This window comes from Haemaphysalis longicornis, unplaced genomic scaffold, assembly GCF_048455015.1.
Source record: "Haemaphysalis longicornis isolate Haplotype H1 unplaced genomic scaffold, Haemaphysalis longicornis Haplotype H1 scaffold_6, whole genome shotgun sequence".
Classification (NCBI taxonomy): Eukaryota; Metazoa; Arthropoda; class Arachnida; order Ixodida; family Ixodidae; genus Haemaphysalis; species Haemaphysalis longicornis.
The window spans coordinates 47,736,741-47,756,000 of NW_027526407.1; the positions used below are offsets into that span (position 1 = coordinate 47,736,741).

The following is a 19,260-nucleotide window of genomic DNA, read 5'->3' on the forward strand; positions in this document are numbered from 1 at the left end:
TCATTCTCAAAAAGAAAATTTCTGATGGAGGCGAAAAGCAAAAACGCCCGTGTGTACGAGATTTCGGCGCACGATAAGATCCCCAGGTGGTCAAAATTAATCCGGAGCCCTCCACTACGGCGCGCCTCATCGCCTGCGTTGCGTCGGCGCGTTAAACCCTACAATCAATCAAATCAATCAAAAGAAAATGAGGTTGGGTACCTAACTGCACAATCACCCTCGTGCGCAAATAATGCATTCGTTTTATACAACCGCGGTGCTGCGCATGAGAGGCGTATCGCATTTTTTTTGTCTTAAAAGTCCTGAAATTCTGGAGCGTAGAAAATTTACTGGGTGGTCGATACTTGGGAAATTCTGAAAGAATTTTCTAACTTCGAAGCGAGTTCAGCCTTGCCCGCATCGAGGCGAGTGACCTGTTTGAAATGTTGCAAGGCCGCGCGGAAAGCGAAACGGGGCAACAGTGGAGAGGGATTCATAAATCACAGGGTTAAGGAATTCCAGATAATTATTGGAGACGTGCCTACACCTTTTTTGTATGTAAAGAAGCTTCGCGCTTAACGGGGTGGCTGACGGAAAATAGAAGGCGAAAGACCGTTGGCGAAGTACGGCGTACGAAAAACCGTTAGCAGCCGCCCGAATAACGGTCGCAGAAGTCGCGAAACACCTCGCTGTGGTTGTTCGACTATTATAATGATGCTCGTCACGGTGGGAAAAGACCGATTGGAAATCAACAGGCCTCCTCGATTATCGGGCCACAACTGCTGCGAGGAATTAAAAGACCACGGACTGGAACAGCTGTGCAGTAATTGTCCCGTAAATTTTTGTCCACCGCCCGTGGCCTATCCTGGCGCAGGTGTGACCGGGTGTTGTCCGCTTTTCAAGCGCATTGCTACGGCAACTGTTGCGCCAAAAACTGTCCGGGGGAATTAACCCAGTAATCGTATACGTACGGACCACGGTGCTAGAGCACTACTGATCCAGTGAGCTATCCAATTTAAGAGTTCCGGCCTGCTTCCAATCTCGGTGACTTAATTCGCGTTGATTGACGAGTGCCCGCTTCCCGGCCGCTTCCGCAGACGGAGTACCTACTCCGCACGCGCGCGACCCGTCACTTTCGTTCGAGTGGGCGGCGGCCTGATTTGTGGCGCGAGTCGCGCCTGTTTGCCGTCGGCCGGATCGGCGTCGATACGATCGGGCCACCGCCGTATGTTACGTCTCCCTCACCCGACGGCTCGTCGCCAGTGCTTCCGAGGCGTGGCCCCGATGGCTTCCTTCCTTCCTCACTTCCTTCCTTCTCGAGTCCGGCATAGCGCTGGGCAGCGCCCCTCTTCTTCTACACGCTCCCGTGAACACCCGGCCGTGACCTCGTCTTTTTTGAAGGAGCCGCACGCTCTGCTACCGCATTCTCCGCACCTGACGCTCGAATGGGCGCGCGCGCCTCTTGCGGTGGGCATATCCGAGCGCGCCCCACCTTCGGAAGAGCGCGAAGGGATTCCAGCTGCGAGGTTTTCACGAGGGGAATCCCTGTTGGGATGGCCGGTTTCGCAGAGAAGCGAACGCTACTGCTGGTGCGATCGGCAGGACAGTGTTTGGGGCGCAGTATGGAAGGGTTGAGCCTGGAGGTTCGTTGAGAGCTGGGAATCATCGTTAAAGGGACAGACAACCGATTTTTGTCGAGTATATTTTCTCTATCCTCAGTGAAAGGGCATCGCGTAAAATACCGGTACTGCTGATAGTGCCCTAGAACTTTTGAAACCGGAATTTTTAGATCTACCAGCCATATGTGTCCAGCCAAAAGGTGTGCTGGAAAACATGACTGATACGTGCGGAAACACAGTTTAAACAGCACGGGGCATACAAAGCGGTACTTTTCACTGGCCGAAACAACAATAATGTGCAGTCTTCCCTATTCCTTCATGTGGTTTTTCAAATCGTGTTGAAGTCGACATTGTTGTTTGGACACGTAACGCAGTGTCGCAATTATACGCCACGAGGCGCCGTTTTTCAGACTTCAGAAATTTTAGTGAGCAATTAAAATTATTTCTGCCTGTTTATCTAGAAATTCCTTGCAGTTACCCCAGTATAGGAGATGCTGGATTTCATATAAGCTTTGGGGCATTCACTCCACAAAAACCAGTTTTCTGTCCCTTTAATGTAGCTGACAATGTCCGCCAAGCAAAGCTGCCCAACACCCCCTAGAAAGGTTTTCTCTTCCTTTCCTGTTTGTGTTGAGCTGTCTGGCTTGCTACACCAGATGAATGTGGTGATGGTGACGATGGCAAACATGATTACGATATGCACACACGCTTTTAATCGTTTGCAGTTAAGGCTCCACGCACTGGCATGCAGTACCAGAGTGTGCCATATCAGGTGCCACTGGTGAACCTACAGTGTCTAGGCACTGTTGTGCACCAGTGGCACTGGGCACCGTTGGGACAAAACTCCACTACATACAAAACTTGACGTTACTAAGGATTTGACTTGGTGCACCTTTTGGGTACAATGACATCTTGGCAAGCAGGTCCTTTTATTATTTGTGGCATACTGGACAGAAAGCACCTGAAGTTTTTACAAAAATCTCGTATTCCTGTGAACATGCAATTTGCTTCTTTCTTTTCAAGCAGATTGGTGCTGGGAACAACATACAACTCCTTACTTGCCTACCTTCTTTCCTTCCTTGGAGTTTCTTTTTCATTTGCTGCATAGCAAAATCACACAATAAAAGACTGCTAGTGCAAAAGGTTTTGCATAGAATGCGAAGAATTGGTTACGAAAAGGATGGAAAGCTAACTGTGTGGGAAACTTGCACAACCTGAGGAAGGTGGGGTCATGTGCAGGGACCTTCATTCTTAAATATAACTACAGCTGCAATTGAAAATTTCCTAAAACTTAGTTTAGTACTCAAATATAAGCACAGTAGACTCTCCTTAGCAACAGGTACTTAACAGCTTCAGGGTTTATTGACTCGGAAAATAAAACTTATAAATAGAAGTCTATAAATTAGCAGGTTAGACTGCAAGGACCCATTAACCTTCTGGGTTTGGACAGTGTTACTGTCCAAACTGAGCGTAAACTTAAAAAGGGTGCCCATCTGCAAGTTAAAAAAAGAATTGGAATGCTGCTCGACGGTTGCGCAAGACGTAGTGCCTCACGCGAGGCGTAGAACCCAACTGCGTGCATTTGTCAGCCGACGCAGCAGCAGCTGCTGCTAGGCAGAGCCCCGTACACTTCTTCGTGTCACCTCCACTCTGGATTAAAAAGCATTGGAGCAAGGCTTTCCCCTGGAGGATACCGCCTGGAGCGCACCTGTTGGTACAGTTTTTTGCACTCTGTGTCGGAGTCAGCGGAATGCAGTTTTTTGCTGCGAACCTCACACTGACAAAAGGGGGCTGCAGCTGTCAACAACCTTCAATGCCGGACGTTTTTATAGCAGCTGCCTCTTGCTTTTTCCTCTTGTATCGTTTGGGGGATGTCGAGGGTCTGATAAATGTTTGCGAAAGATAAGCTACATCTCTGCAGTTGTTAGCCTGTCGTGCGCGCTGTGAGGGCTGGGTGAGGAATTTGTTGGTGGGTGTGCCAGTCTCGGCATATGTATATGCACACACACTGCATGTATGCTACATGTTAAAATTACGTTTTTGAAAAGACAGCTAGCTGATCTGTCAGGCTTGAAGAAATGCTACATGTTAAAATTACGTTTTTGAAAAGACAGCTAGCTGATCTGTCAGGCTTGAAGTTAAATATGGATTGACTCACTAATAAATGGTCCCCATTAAATGGGACTTTTAAAGAAACGATCTGCAGGGTTTAAGGTACAGGTATTTTTAGTTATGACAGAAAACTAGTAAAAATGGGACAGGTGTAAAAAAAATAGTAGATTGAAGGTTTTCAAATGGGTTGAGTGCTTTTGACAGAAGAGGTGGCTCAGTTTCGCGAGACGGGGGAAAAAGGCTGCATGGTGTGCGTGTAATCCTCTGATGGAATACAAAGCATATAAATTTATCTGTAGGTTACTCTGGATAAAAATGGAAAACATGGTGGCCTTGTATTAAAGTGTGTTGTCAAAATTCATGCCATGCAAACATTTATTCTATGGAGCAGCACTGCAATGGCTCACATCTTTTCATTTTTCTTTAGGATTGAATTTGGTGCAAACTGGTAGTTAGCTAATTCAAAATTCACTTCATGTTTTGTATGCATCCAAGTCACACTTATGTTGTATGACTGGTTGTAATAAAAGACTCGAGATTGATTTACACCATTTGGTGGTTTTGAGCATGCGTGTGTTTCACATTTCACAGGTAGTTTTTCTTTTTCTTTGCTTAGTCTTGATCAGCACATGGCTCTTGACCTTGCCCTCAATTGCAGCTTGTCCTGTCTGCAAAGTCACCACAGTTGGTGATGCTATATGGGTTCCATGGCTGTTATAAAGCGAAACGTTTCCACTCTGGGCAGTCTGTTGTGGCAAAAAAAGTTAAGGGCAAAGCATTTTGATGCAAACACCTCAAATGTGGGGGTCAGCTAGGTGTGTAATGCATGCCTCTCTGAATGAACGGAACAGTTGTCAAGAGAGAAAACAAACCACTCAGTGCAGTGGTGGAGGGGGAGTTAACGCACAGTACACCCCATGTCCCCGCACCTCACCATTTGCTATTATATAGCAGCGCATTAGAAGAGTAAATGAAAAAAAAAAAAAAGCAAGAACTCCCAGGTGGTAATTGTTCAGTAATGCGCGTTATCATACGCCACTACTCTGCAGTCAACTTCACTACTCTGCACAAATGCATTGCTGGGGACACATTCTTCTAGTGAGTATTATCAGCTGCCTTGTTTGAAAATATGGAGGCCTCGGGGCCTTCTATGAAATGCATATCCTTGTGTAGCAGAAGCGTGACAAAGCAGTTGTTATAGAAGGACAAACGGGTTTCCTCAACGAGACTACATAGAAATGCTTACGCATTTAACGTGCTCACTTCACCCGAGGTGAGTGAAGGCAGAAGGGGGTCAGTTTCCGAAGAGGTGGATTTTGTCTCTGTGCAGGGTGGTGGAAGCCGCCGTCGGCGGAGCGGTGGCAGCCATGGTGCACTGACGGCTCCCCGGTGCGGCTGAGGGGAGGAGGAGGAGGAGGAGGTAGCCATGGCCATGCGGGGTGCACGGGGAACCCCGACGGGGCTACCCCAGGCCATGAGCCCCGAGAGCGCCCTCGCCTCGGACCTGTTCGACCAGTTTGTGTCCGCCGGCACCTTCAAGACGGCCCTCTCCACTTACCGGCAGGCAAGCCCCCCCCCCCCCCCCCCCCCCCCCCCCCCTCATCGTTGGTGTCTTCCCTACTGTTAAATGAATGTCGCTGAGTCCTGCATCAGTAACGTAGCTCTTGCGGGTGTTTTTCGCAGCTAGAGCACTTCTTAGTGCACCTGAAACAAAGTTCTTTGTCAATTTTCCTCTCATTAGAATTTAGCTCTTGGCCCTGCCAGCAGCACGAGTATTCTGTTGTGTGCTGGTTCCTTTTATTGTTTCTTGTGTTCTGAGGACATCCTTGCCAACCTGCAAGCCATGCCCTGCCCTGAATTCAGTTCTTGCTTTCGTTTATCCCTTAATCATGATTATGCCTTCAGCCTTCTTCACAGTGGCGAGGTTTCTCCGTGGTTGCAAACTGTTCTGTCCTCACCCATTGTTTCTGTGTACCCCCCCTCACTTGTGCAGATGTGTGACGTGCTCCAGCTGAGCCCGTGCCCGCTGCCGGTGTTCTACCCGCGGCTCAAGGTGAAGCTGCGCTCGTGGCGGGCCGCCTCCCTCTGGACCAAGCTGGACAAGCGGGCCGCCCACAAGTGCTACAACCGGGGCAAGGCCTGTGCGGGCATGCGGGTAAGCCTTTTTGGTAGGGCTGGGGAGTAGGGGGAGGATTTACACCCCATAAAGGGTGTAAATTGAGAGTAAGAGGGAGGCTTTACACCCTGTGAAGGGTGTGAAACTGGGAGTATGGGAGGCTTTGCTCCTCATAAAGGGTGTAAGACTGGAAGTTGTAACGGACATTATGCTTTTTCACCTTTTTTTTTCTTTTTTGTGGAGGACTTCGGTGAAAATACCGTGATCTCTCAGTATGACCATCGGTCGTGTTGCCCAGAACAAAATGCAGGCAAACAAATTGAGAGTGAAAATAAACCAGGTGGCAGTGATGGAAAATGAACCTTGGGAAGCACTCCGGCCTCACAACTGGAGACTAAAATACTGCTGTTTTTGAGCCTCGTCTTGTAGGTGCATCTATTGCATTAAAAGGCATCTGAAATGAAGGGAGTGAGCTGAACAAGCAATGCAGCAACTTCAAACACAAGATTCTTAAAGCTGTAAGGTTTAATCTGTCTAGTGTAGGATCAGGAGCACATGGCCTATTTGCAGCAAAGCAAGCAAAGACATCCCCCTCCACTCGGGATTAAGAGCTGACCCGTTCCCTCCCACCCCCTTTCGTGCAGGTGCTGATCATTGGGGGCGGTCCGTGCGGCCTGCGCACGGCCATTGAAGCGCAGCTGCTGGGCGCCAAGGTGGTGGTGCTGGAGAAGCGGGACCGGTACTCGCGCAACAACGTGCTCCACCTGTGGCCCTTTGTCATCCACGACCTGCGCGCGCTGGGCGCCAAGAAGTTCTTCGGAAAGTTCTGCGCGGGCTCCATCGACCACATCAGTGCGTAGAGGGGGCTGGGGAAGGGGCCTTTCTATTCGAGGGGATTCTTCTAAGCGGGGGTTTCCTTTTCTGTTCTGCGCAGGCATCAGGCAGCTGCAGCTGATTCTGCTCAAGGTTGCCCTCCTCCTGGGGGTCGAAGTTCACGAGAACGTGACCTTCAAGGAGCTCCTCGAGCCGCCCGAGGACCAGAGCCTAGAAAGTGAGTCTGCCAGGGAGCGTTAAGTGCTGAGCCATTTTTTTTACCCCAGTATTTTTTCTCAAGGTCCTCTTGGACCTTGAGATTAATCAAACAAATCTGTTGAAGTCAGAACAGGGGCATTGATTTTCCTAGTTGTAATGACGCATATGTATTTTACATAAAATGGTTGCGGCTTAGCTCAGCAAACTTAGGATAAGAAAAGCAAAAGCTTGGCTTAGCCTGGTTGTGTCTTGATTTCGCTTGGTTAACCTTTGATGTATCTGTATTGCCGACCACGGCTCAAAGCCGTTCAGTCCTGTGCAACTGTGCAACGCTCACAGGAGGAGGCTCGGCATCGCTTTCATTCACGGCGAACGTGGCTCAAGATTAGTCACATGGCTCGAGATGACTCAGCGGCGCATGCGTGGGAGGCTGCGGGAATGGTTGGCTGCCGATCAGCTGAGCAGCCGCTCCTGTTGTGGCCGCCACCGCTACGTACGCAGAGCGTCTGAAAACGGGGCGTTGTGCGCAGCGCCGACAGTGGGCACGGTGAACCACACGATGCACTTAGAGGGGTGTGTCGCTGAGGGTGTGTCTCCAGTTAAAAGGTTAACTTGTGCATCCTCCGCGAAACCACTGGACAAAAGTAGTGAAGCTTTACTTTAAAAATTCACGCACACATAATAATACACGCACACAAACATAATGCAGTTATTCCTCTCTGGCTTTACCTTGCAACCTGCCGCGGTGGCTCAGTGGCTATGGCGTTGTGCTGCTGATCCCAGGGTTGCGGGTTCGATTCCCGGCCGCCGCAGCCGCATTACTGATGGAGGCAAAAAGTGAAAGCGCCCGTGTGTTTGACATTTCGGTGCACGTTAAAGGCCAACTGCACTCAAAATTTTCACCACTTGAAACCCCTATTTCTGTATTGTCTGCTGAAAAAAATTCCCTCGCACTTTCCCGAGGGGGAGAGTGTGTAAGTGCGAATGCACGGTTGTTGATTGCGCGATTACGGTGGATATCGTGATCTTAATGAGTAGTCGAGAGATTACACACACGCACACAACTACAAAGAAAGATATTTCACTCGTTATTGCTGGTACCGTTGCCCGGTCCGCCATCATCGTTATCGAGATGCAGGACCAGCGACTGCTCTCGACGACGGCGCGCGCTCGACTAATACCCTCCCGCGCCACGCGGCCGCTACACGAGCGCCCTCACGCGTCGGAATGCGGAGCGCCCGCTACGCGAGCGAGAGCTCCCACCCGAAGTGGAGAGGAGGCGCCCAACACCCGCAGTCACTGAGCGGAGAGAGGAGGAGGAGAGTAGCGCGCGCCCATCTCCCCCCGTTGCTAGGGAAGACGAGGAGCGCGCGCACCCGCAGCTGTTGCTATGCGGACGACAGCGGCGGACGATTCAGGCTCGCTTAAGAAGTGCATTCGCACTTAAAAGAAAGTAAGCAAGGTGCAAAATTTAACAGCTGATATGCATGTGTGGATGCCGCAAGCGGTCAGCAAAAATCGGTGATTTTGAAACCGAAATTGAGGATAGCGCAGCCATTAAAATGACGCAGCTGTCGAGCGAGCGGCCGGATAATCAGCAGCGCGGGAGCAAGCCTGCGCGCAAGCTCTACGCTCGCACGGGGCAGCAAATGGGTGAAGTGTACGCGACAGAGCTTGACCGGTTCTCTATCTGCGTGGCTGGCCAGAGGAAGAAGCCCCTGTCGGCTGGAGCGTCGCAGGCACATCATGGCTGTTTACGCGATCCGCCGGCAGGTGCAGCGTGGTCTGCGGCGGAGCTTTTTTAAGCACTTCTAGCTGATTAACAAGGCACTTCATGGAGCTACCACTCGTGTCCCAGCTGATTTAGGGGTACTTACTGCGCATTAAAAATAAATTTGGTTGAGGTGAAATTCCAGTGCAGTTGGCCCTTAAAGATCCCCAGGTGGTCAAAATTAATCTAGAGCCCTCCACTGTGGCGCTCCTCATCACCTGTGTAGTGTTGGCATGTTAAACCCCACAATCAGTCAATCATTGCCTTGGAGCTTCTGCCTTCCTTGGCATAAATTGGCCTGGAACTACCAATGCTGTGATAATCAACAATCAGGGTGGCAGTAATCAACTAAATACATCATTCTGGATACTTTGCAACAATGCAGAAAGCTTGTAGGGGGCTGCAAATAGCTAAGGGTATAAACAATATTGTAATGGAACGTAGCTTGGAACAGGCTAAAGCACTGTCGAATACCCGGAACTGCTATTTCTTGGTTATCATGGCTCAATCTTTCTGGCTTAGCTTGGCCTAATTCTTGGTTATCATGGCTCAATCTTTCTGGCTTAGCTTGGCCTAAAGTGGCTTAATTTGTGCCCCATTTCAGAAATTGGATGGCGAGCACAGGTACAGCCCGCTGACCACCCGGCATCACAGTACGAGTTCGACGTCCTAATTGGGGCTGATGGGAAGCGGAACACGCTCAAAGGTAAGGCCACACCCCCCTTATTGCAGATTGACGTCTGATGATGCTGCAGGCCCTCGGGAAAATTACCCTGGTCATTTCTTTTTTCTTGGCCGCTGTGCTCTGTTTCACTAATTGTGTGCAGTGCTATACACGCTGCGGACATGGTACTGTGTGCTGGTTAATGTGTGTGCTGTAAAGGTCTGGCATCTTGACAGCTCCTCATTTACTAGGTTGAAAATTGCACTGTAGATTTTAATACGACTGAAGCAGAGGTCATTAAAAGGAGGAGAATGAGTCTAGACCATTAGGTGTGCTTATTTTCCTCAAGTCAAAGTCAAAATGAGTACTCAGATTGAGGTTTCATGCACCGAAGCTTTACCTGAGTTAAGAAGTTGCTGGTGAATATGTCACGGGGGATTATTTAATGTGTGCAGACAGCTATTTGCGCTTGATTTTTTTAAATAACCAGGTTCGTGCAGTACCAGCTTTTATGCAAGTTGGTGTGAGGTATACTAGTGTATTATTTTGTGTTTTTCACCCAGAAAAATGTTCACTACTTCTTCAAATGTTGCAGTCTTACGTACAGGAGTGCTAGATTTGCCTGCTAACATGAAGGGGGAAAATATCTGTAGCAATCGGTATGCATTACAAAATTTCCGGTGGGTTCTCATAATAGCCGCTGACATTTGTTTGCACCTTTTATATTTTTGGCAGTAAGTTATAATAACTTTCCTATTCATAAACTTTTAATTGAGATCTGTCTTTTGTTTCTACCTTTAAGCATAGTTCCCGGAAAAGAGGGTCAAAGGACTGAGACGAGGATGAAGCAAGACACAAAACGACATACGGGCATCATATGACTTGGCATTAGTATATGTACACATACCGGCACCTGTGTGTATAGTTCTGCATCTTACGTTGCCCTCATTTGTTAGCGTTTCACCCTTTCTTTCTCAACTTAAGTCATGAACCAACTTGCTCTGCTACAAGTTTTGTTTTAAAAAGCATTGGGCTTAATGTTGAACCTTGCGGTACACCCTGAAATTATTCGCCGCTTACTGAGCTGTTCCTGTTCCATATACCCAGGGTTCAACCGCCGGGAGTTCCGAGGCAAGCTTGCCATTGCCATCACGGCGAACTTCATGAACAGGCACAGTCCGGAGGAAGCGCGCGTCCAGGAGATCTCGGGGGTAGCCTTCATCTTCAACCAGAGGTTCTTCCAGGTGCGTGCTCTTCGTTGAAGGCCCTATTGTCTGTGTTGTGCTTGGAGTAGCTGTTCAGCTTGAGGGCTTCTTTTCTTTTTTCTTTAACCCTAGGCATGCAGGAATTGTGAGTGTTTATTTTTTTACCTTAATTAGTTTTTAGTAAAACCACACTCTGAAGAGTGTGCTGGGTGTGTTGGTTTCTTTATGTTGCCTGTCAGTTTTTGTTTTGAAAGGACTGGTAAGATATTGCAAATACTTCAGACACCAACTGTATGTGCTAGCATACTTCCGGAAAAGTTTTTCTGATCGTTTTTTAACAAATCGCTTGTTATGGCAATTTAGCTCTTTCTGTGCAATGTTTTCTGTGGGTTTCAGCAAAAAAGAAAATTGTGCGAGAACTGTTGGGAAGAAAATTTAATGGTACATAACAAAATGAAGCAACATGAATGCACGTTCAAATGATGTAATTCTTAATGTGAATTAATGAATTTGAAATTTAACTTGCCAAGTGCAAAATTCTTTCTTGTGCTTCAGAAAAATGAAGAGGTCCTTACAGTATTTTAGAGGAAAAAGAAATCAGAAATGTTCTTATATATAGGGAATGTTTCTACACTTATTAGCAAAATATTCAATACTTTAGAAGCACAATATTAGGTAAATAAACTCCTAATGTACATCTGTGGGCTCAGATGAAAATTTGAGCCTGACTTCCACACTCAGTATTCATTATTGGTTTGGATAGCACACTTAAGTTCTCTTTATGTTGCTGCCCTTGGGGTGGGGAGGCAGTGTTGGAACTCTTCCTCTGCTTGATGTGTTGTCTCCAGGACATGAAGGAGAGCACGGGTATAGACCTGGAGAACATAGTGTACTACAAGGATGACACGCACTACTTTGTCATGACCGCCAAGAAGCAAAGCCTGCTGGACAGGGGAGTCATCATCAATGTAAGTTCACAACAACTTTCGTGTTCCTCACTAACTTAATGGAGGGGAGTAGTTTGCATTGTTGGGGAGTGAAAACGTTTAGCGAAAAGGTAATCCAGGTAGAAGTATCGTATTGGGAAATCTCGAATTCTGTTTTCCTAGCATCAGCTGTGGGTGGCTGTGGATCGGTTTGGCGGGCTGCAGTTTGTGACCATGGAAAAAGGGAGTGCGAAAGAAAAAAAGGAGGAACAAACCCAAATTCGATGATTTCTTTTATTGCAAGTAAAAGTTATTTCACTTCACTTAAAATAATAAAGTACGGCAGTAGCACGTTCTAAATATACCGGTGATGCGTCCTTTCTTGGCCTCTGTAGATTGCAACATTTGCTTTTTGCCTGCTCTGACTCAGATTTCTGTGCATTTCATTTTGTCCCGTGATTCCATACTTGCGTACGCACATAGGATAGCACTTGCCCACAGGAAGGGATTCATTGGTCAATGTTATTCATTGGTCAATGTTTGATTATGGGCTAATCAAATTATCTTATTTAGTCAGTAAATCAATAAATCAGTGAATAAATGTCAGCCTAGCAGAAATGCAATCAATCAATCAATCAATCAATCAATCAATCAATCAATCAATCAATCAATCAATCAATCAATCAATCAAATGTCAGCCTACCAAAAATGCAATCAATAAATCAATCAATAAAATGTCAGTCAACCAATAATTTAATTTGACCGCAACTTCAGGTGACATTGAAATTCATCGCACCCTGTTGTGGTTGGTTGTCCCTAGGTCACTTGGGCACACTGGTCTTATACCAAAAAAGTTTATTTTTGCAGTTATGATGATAAAAATTGGAGGATAGATGTAGTTTTTCATTCTGATTGCAGATGTAAAATTTGTTTTTGTGTGAAGTGGCTGCATTCAAATTTTTCGGATTTTTATTATTTTATGTTTTGACAGCCTCTGTAAAGAAACTGCGTGAGTGAGGCAGCTGAAGAAGGTACCAGTGCACCGTGCACAAATCAAGGAGTGCAAGGAGACTAACAGTATCATTCTATCTGGTCTGTAGCAGAAGTTACGACCGTTTAAAGTTTGGGCTTGGAAGGTGGGAACCAGAAAAACCTGTTTCACCCTCCTGTGAGCAATCAACCGTGTTGTGCTGCTCCTTGTCCTGGCTGCTTCCTTGTGCGTTTATTGGAGAATGATCCTCAAGGCGTTCACCTCCACTGCTTTGTGTTGCCCGCTGCAGGACTACAGCGACACGGCCAGTCTCCTGTCTCCCGACAATGTCGACCGGGCTGCGCTGACCGAGTACGCGCGGGACGCGGCCGACTTCGCCACGGGCTATGCGCTGCCCTGCCTGGAGTTCGCTGTCAACCACTACGGGCAGCCAGACGTGGCCATGTTCGACTTCACCTCCATGTATGCGGCCGACAACGCCAGCCGGCTACTCGAGCGGCACGGCCACTGGCTTCTCCAGGGGCTAGTCGGCGACAGCCTGCTCGAGGTCAGTGGAACGGCTGTGGACGGCTAGAGTCTGGTAGAGCTGACCGTAACGTATGCCGTGGTCAGTGCTTGGAAGGGGGCAAATTGTTGACACTTAGTTGTTGGCAAAGGCTGTTGGTCTGTGATTGTCTCTTCTGTTTGTTACTAGTTGACAACAGATTATGTTTAATTCGTGGTAGTCTTTAGGAGCTTAACGAATTGAAAATGGCCCCTTGGTAGATCTTGATGAGTTGAAAGGTGGGCCCACAAGCACATCCTAATAACTGTGGATCACTGCTGTGCACAGCAATAAAACTGAGGAGCCAAGATAGAAACTTGATTTGTATCATGTGCTGATAACGCAGACGACGCTAATTTCTCGTCCACCCAACTACAATATTGATGCTTCTGAATGTTTGCAATGCTTCAAATACACAAAAGTTGCAGCAAAGCACAGTGCAGGTGAGAAAAATTTGCTGCCAAAGTCAAAATAAAAAGATTGTTTACTTACCTTGCTTAATCTAATTAATTAAATAGCAGAAATGAGTTTGTGCTGTTGTGTAATGTCCACGTAACCTTGGCCCACCAGGCCACAACAGGCAATACAAGAGGGAGCGAAAGTTTTGAGCTGCTAAAAAGGTATTCATATTTTAGAGTTTAGAGTTTGAATCAGACTGGTTGTAGTTTACATTTTGATGTACAGTAGACAAACTCGAAGGGACTGTGAAAATGTGTTGGTATTATCAGAAATTCGTCTTAAAAGCAGGTTTTGTGCATTGTGGACGTTACAAGAGAGCAAAAATGTTCATCTTAACCATAGTGTTCGTCTTAACCGAGTTCGTCTTAATGGGACTACACTGTATAGTATTTGTAAATTTTGTGGTTCTTCAGTTGTTGTATTTCAAGATGAGATAGATTATCGGGCACTCACTGCCAATTACTGGAGTACAATAGGAAAGGAAATATGGAAAGTATGGAGGGCACTCTTCCCTTGCGGAACCTAGAACTGCCGAAAACTGACGTGAACGTGTATGCGACCAATTTACCTTCCACCTCTCTCTGTCTCTCCCTCTTTTTGCTTTACAGCCGTTCTGGCCCACGGGATCGGGCTGCGCTCGGGGTTTCCTGAGCTCCCTGGATGCGGCCTGGATGATTCGGTCGTGGGCAGCCAACAGGGACAGTCCCCTCCACGTGAGTAGACGACGGCTTCTCACTGCAAACACTGTGTCGTGCAGCATAAATTCAAGGACGTGCTTCGTGTAACGTAGCCTGCGTGTGTAATATGGGTTCTCATTATACAAGGGGATGTTTGAGGAGAGAGAAAATGACACCTAGAAACACTTGAACATGTAACGTATCTATTCATCTAGGACAGAAGTAGATCCAGAAAGACCCTATGAGGGTGGCAAGTGTGTGTGATGGGGCAAAAGCATTGAGGAAAGAATGTCAGCACCATGTCAGGATGTCCTTGAAGGCCACTACCCTTTCCCTTTCCACTCTGCTTCACCTCACCCTCTGCGCCGCTACTTTCATTCAAAGAGCAGCCGATTGGGCGCACTGGGCACGCAGACATTGAAGAAATATGCTGACGCCAAGGAATATGCTGGAAATAAGCCGTACTTCCCTTCTTCACCGCTACTTTCGTTTACACCCATACGCCTTGCAAACACTGTCCGCACCATTTCACCAGACGTAGCCGTCGTAGCTGTGAACAATCAAGCAATAGTGTGTGTGAACCACCTAAAAATGACGTCACTGACGCCACATTTTGTGTAATGAGTTTGGCGTACAGGGGCCTCTCCGTAGTTTTCTTTCCTCTGTGGTCCAATGAGTAGAGGTGATGACACTCACTGGGGTCTCTCGGTGCTAGTTGACGAGGAAAAAAGAAAGATGCAGGCAAAAGGGGTTTTTGTCATGGGATGAAGTCACTGAGGGCGCAGAGTTAAATTGGCTGCGTACTCTTCCTTCCTCCTCACTGCCCCACTCGCGGGAAAGATGTATTTTGTATCTGGAAGTGTTAAAAGACTTCTGGTGTGGCCAACCTTTGCATCAATCGGGAGTCTAGTTTTTTTTTTTTTTTGCTTGTTTGTTTGTTTCTAGAGGTAATAGCAATGGTAGCACTATGGCGCCACTGACACAGCTGCCAAGAGAGCCTGATGACAGGTATAGCTATGGCCGCTGTTTGGCAGTGCTGAATCTGGGAAAGTCCAAACCACCATTGATAGTGCACTGGGCTAGCTGAAAATGATTGGTAATTCATGTACTGTGAGATGCACATTTTATGCGCCACAGCCTCGGCGTGGCAAAAAAAAAAAAACTCCGACAACCTTAGCTCTTCATATTGCTTCTTAACGTGAGAGCTGTAATTTCTGCTTGAGCAGCTGAGAACACTTTGCTTTGCGATCCTCCTTAATACTTTCGAATGGCTTTGATTCGTCTCCTACGTGTTGTGCTGCTGCTTTTAGTCAGAGAGTTGACAACAATGGTGGACTTCGCTGCTGTCTGTTCGCACGGCTGCATACTTTTGCCCCCTTACTTCATTTGAGGTGTAGCGGCATGGCCGACCACCATTCACTGCTGTCAAGTTCAGGCACATGCTATGGAACGCCTTGCGCTACGGAACACTTCAAAGACACATGGTGTTGGAGCAGTTTCTTTTTTATTATAGATGCCGATGCTGGCTTATTAATGATGCCGATGCCGGGGGACACGGCTCTTAAAAAAAAAATTTAATTTTGAAGTAATCTCTGTGAAACGTGTCAGTCTTGCTGTTTTCTTTTCCCACTGATTTCAAATATGGGATTATTTTTTGAGCAAGTCAATTAGTTACCCAGATAAGTAAAAATAATTAGCCATTTCTGGAGGAACATTAGGCAAAATAGTGTTGGCCATAAAACTGTAAACTTTACATTTTCCAATACTATGAAGCCTGGTGAGTGCAGTAAGAGAATTGGTTTTTTTGGTGCATTGCTTGGAACCAGTTTTACAGCTCATTAAACTTTGATGCTTGAAATGGGCATTCGAAATGTTCCTTGCCACTGGTGCCTCCGAAGTTTGCAGTTTTATGGCCAACACTGTTTTGTCTAATGTTACTCCAAAAATGGCTAATTATTTCTACTTGTGGGTAACTAATTCACTCAAAAAATAATGCCATATTTGAAATCAGTGGAAAAAAAAAAAACAGCAAGACTGACAAGTTTCAGAGTTTACTTCAAAATTAAAAGAAATTGTTTTTAAAGCCATGTCCCCCGTTAATGCTTTCACATTAAAACCTAAGCGTCATATTATATGCACATTTCCACTGTTAACTGCCGTGGCTGTTGATGTCGCCGCTTTACCGTTTCCCGCTCTCCCTCCCCTCCCCCACCCTTTCCCCTGCCCTCAGGTTCTAGCGGAGCGGGAGTCCATCTACCGGCTGCTGGCGCAGACGACACCCGAGAACCTGAGCAAGGACCTGGCTGAGTACAGCCTGAACCCGAGCTCGCGCTACCCGAACCTGAACCTGCAGACCGTGCTGCCCTCGCAGGTGCGGCCCCTGTGTCGCACGGACGTCGAGGTCACGCTGCCCGCCCTGGGGCCCCGGCCGCTCACCGACATGCAGCGCAAGCGGCGGCGCCGAGGTGCGTCCTCACACTCGGACATTTAGATTGCGGGGTTTTTAGGAATGGGTTGTCAGTTTCCCTGAGCCTCCACCTGAGTCCTCCACAGTGCTGCGTGTTGTGTTGACCTAGGTTGTCTGATCTTGAAGCGAAAGCTTTCCTAGAGGAACCAATGGCGTCCTGTAAAAAAACTAATGCATTTCCCCGCAGGCCATTTGGTCTTTCGAAAAGCTGTCTCGACACATGACGTGTGCGTGAAACCGGTCTTCCATTGAGTCAAAACTTGGAAATCACAAGAAGGCAGTGGTTCTGGATAAGAAGATACACACATTGATCATGAAGGAGTACAATAGTATAGGTAGTATTCACTGAAAAGTGTAGCTGTCAATTTCTTCGCTTGGAAACACGGCCACGGACATGGCTGAAGCACCACGGACAAGGCGCAGCTTGGGCCACTGCGCCCGCACGCCGAAGAAAAAAGAAAAAAAAACACCGGCGTGAGCAGTCTGCTCCGTTTCAAACCAATTATCTACGGTAGTGTCAACAGAGATGTTATTAATCGCACTCACATTGGAGTCGAGGCATTACTCTGCATTCGGTGATGTAGAGTTTGGAACGTCCAACACACATCATGTGCTTAAGCACGAACAACTACCGTATAATGCGGAATATAGGTCGAGATTTTTTACAGAAAAATTTGCCGAAAAGTCACCCCTCGACCTATATTGCAGTCACTGGCAGTTGTCATCTGGCGACCGGGCAGCCCATCGAGCCCATCCAAACCCCAAAGGCACCATCGCCACCACCATCAATCGGACGCGACGCCATCTTTGTTTTGTTGCTTCTCTCGCTGTCGGCGAATGTGTGCGTGCAATTTTCTTCTTGCTCAAAATGAGTTTAGGCACTTGGTGCCAGTTTACAGCAGCATTTAAAAGAAAAGTTGGGGGTTTTCCAAGGCCAATGAATGACGTGTCCGCCTTGCGCCAGTTCGGTATCACCAAAAGAAGTGTTGCTAGCGGCGTTAGCTGAAGGGGCAGCTCTCGGTATGCAACGCTCGGAGGCCTCGTTTCATGGGCGCTGCACTGTGCACCTGTGCTGCTGTACAAAGGGGCAAATTTTGTTCGCTAGCGTCGTGCGATGTCACTACGAATGGATACCCCAAGACGTTTGCTGACCACCTGCACAGACTGGCTGTCGCTCCGGTCTGCACACGAGTGTCCCATGCTTTGCGCTCGCTACACGATGACATCTTCTTACGAGTGTTTAAGAAGTGCTGCATAAGCGATTCCCTGGACTGCACCGAGGACGACCTGCTGTGTGGGCGACAGCGAGCCAGAAGCAGTCATCCGACGATACTTCAGACAGTTTTAAATGAGTAATCTGAGATGAAACAAGTTATAGTCTCAATAAAACAATGGTTGGTACCTAATTATTTTTTTTTTGCATTTTTCGGCTACAAGGTAAGGGGGTCGACCTATATTCCGCCTCGACCTATATTCCGCATTATACGGTACTGCCAACTCGCGGAGCCCGATGTAATCAGTGATGGCGCACTGACATCGTTGCCTTCATGCGTACCTCGCCAGTGAATACAAGCTATACTTTTATCTCGTGAACCATGTACCGGCATTCGTAGATTCATTTACTTAGTGCGCAAAAAATCGTTGCATGGGTTAGTTCTTCGTTTGCGATGTAGGTCTCTGAAGGATTGGCGATCAATTGGGGGCACTTTTAGCGAAGGTTTCGACACACTTTTGATGTGAGAAAGCTTTTGCACTTCCCTCAACTTTCGTTGGGAAGGGATGGGGAAGTTTTACGAGCTGCCAGTCTCTGCCGGAGTTTGGTGACCTCTGGCACCTAAAAATAACCCCCTGGTGCAGAGTCCATCATCCACCCGGACGCCCTGCTTTCGTGGTGCCAGAGGCAGGTGGCTCTGTACAGCAAGATCAAGATCGAGAACATGACCTCTTCATGGAAGAACGGCCTCGCCCTGTGCGCCATCTTGCACCGGTACCGGCCGGACCTCATCGACCTGGACGAGCTCTCGGCTGCCGACGTGGCCGCCAACAACCAGCAGGTGAGCGGTAGCATTGCATTTATGCTTGATGGGGGAGAAAGTGTTATACCCCTGTCACACGGCAAATCTAAAGTCGTTCAAAGTGAATGACATTAGCTGTTGATGGCATTCATATTGACCGTGCGGGTCTACACGGTGAAACAACTCATTTGATAGTGATAGCGGTGACGATTAGCGAGCTCGCAAAACCGCGAAATTATATTTCAAGTGCATCTAAAATGTTTTCATACATAGTGTTTTTTTAATAAATAACAAAGGATTATTTTGTTAAAATAAAAATTAAAAAACCACCATTTTAAATGACATAGTAGATATCACAAGCCAAGACAAGTCCGCAAAAAATCCACATTAGGGTAGCGCGCACTGGGGACGAGTTCTTTTTGGTTAGTACTTGTTTTTTTTTTCTATTTGAAAAACAACAAAACAACATGAAGGAGAAAATTTGTTTACTAAAAGTTTTTAGAACCAGTACTCTTTGGTTTATTACTGAACTTTCTGCTCTAGTGACGCGCCACTGCTGTCGAGGCTAAACTCACTTGGCTGCTGAATGAGCTCCCGAACCTCAGTTAGCCGCTAAATGTCGTTCGCCTCAAATGTCATTCGGTATTCTTGTGTAGTGCCCAATTAATGATTTTTCGAGCGAT

At 47.3% G+C, this 19,260-nt stretch overlaps 1 protein-coding gene across 1 annotated transcript in view; it reads left to right on the forward strand.

Annotated features, from left to right (window-relative positions):
* Mical (Molecule interacting with CasL) overlaps window positions 1-19,260 on the forward strand; it is a 72,409-nt gene that overhangs the window by 5,510 nt on the left and 47,639 nt on the right. The window contains exons 2-12 of the mRNA XM_077674189.1: window positions 5,041-5,274; window positions 5,704-5,865; window positions 6,471-6,678; window positions 6,761-6,877; window positions 9,234-9,335; window positions 10,401-10,537; window positions 11,347-11,466; window positions 12,705-12,962; window positions 14,027-14,131; window positions 16,326-16,560; window positions 18,420-18,616. Of these exons, the coding sequence (XP_077530315.1) occupies window positions 5,137-5,274; window positions 5,704-5,865; window positions 6,471-6,678; window positions 6,761-6,877; window positions 9,234-9,335; window positions 10,401-10,537; window positions 11,347-11,466; window positions 12,705-12,962; window positions 14,027-14,131; window positions 16,326-16,560; window positions 18,420-18,616 (1,779 nt within the window). The 5' untranslated portion in view covers window positions 5,041-5,136. The remainder of the gene's footprint in view (window positions 1-5,040; window positions 5,275-5,703; window positions 5,866-6,470; window positions 6,679-6,760; window positions 6,878-9,233; window positions 9,336-10,400; window positions 10,538-11,346; window positions 11,467-12,704; window positions 12,963-14,026; window positions 14,132-16,325; window positions 16,561-18,419; window positions 18,617-19,260) is intronic.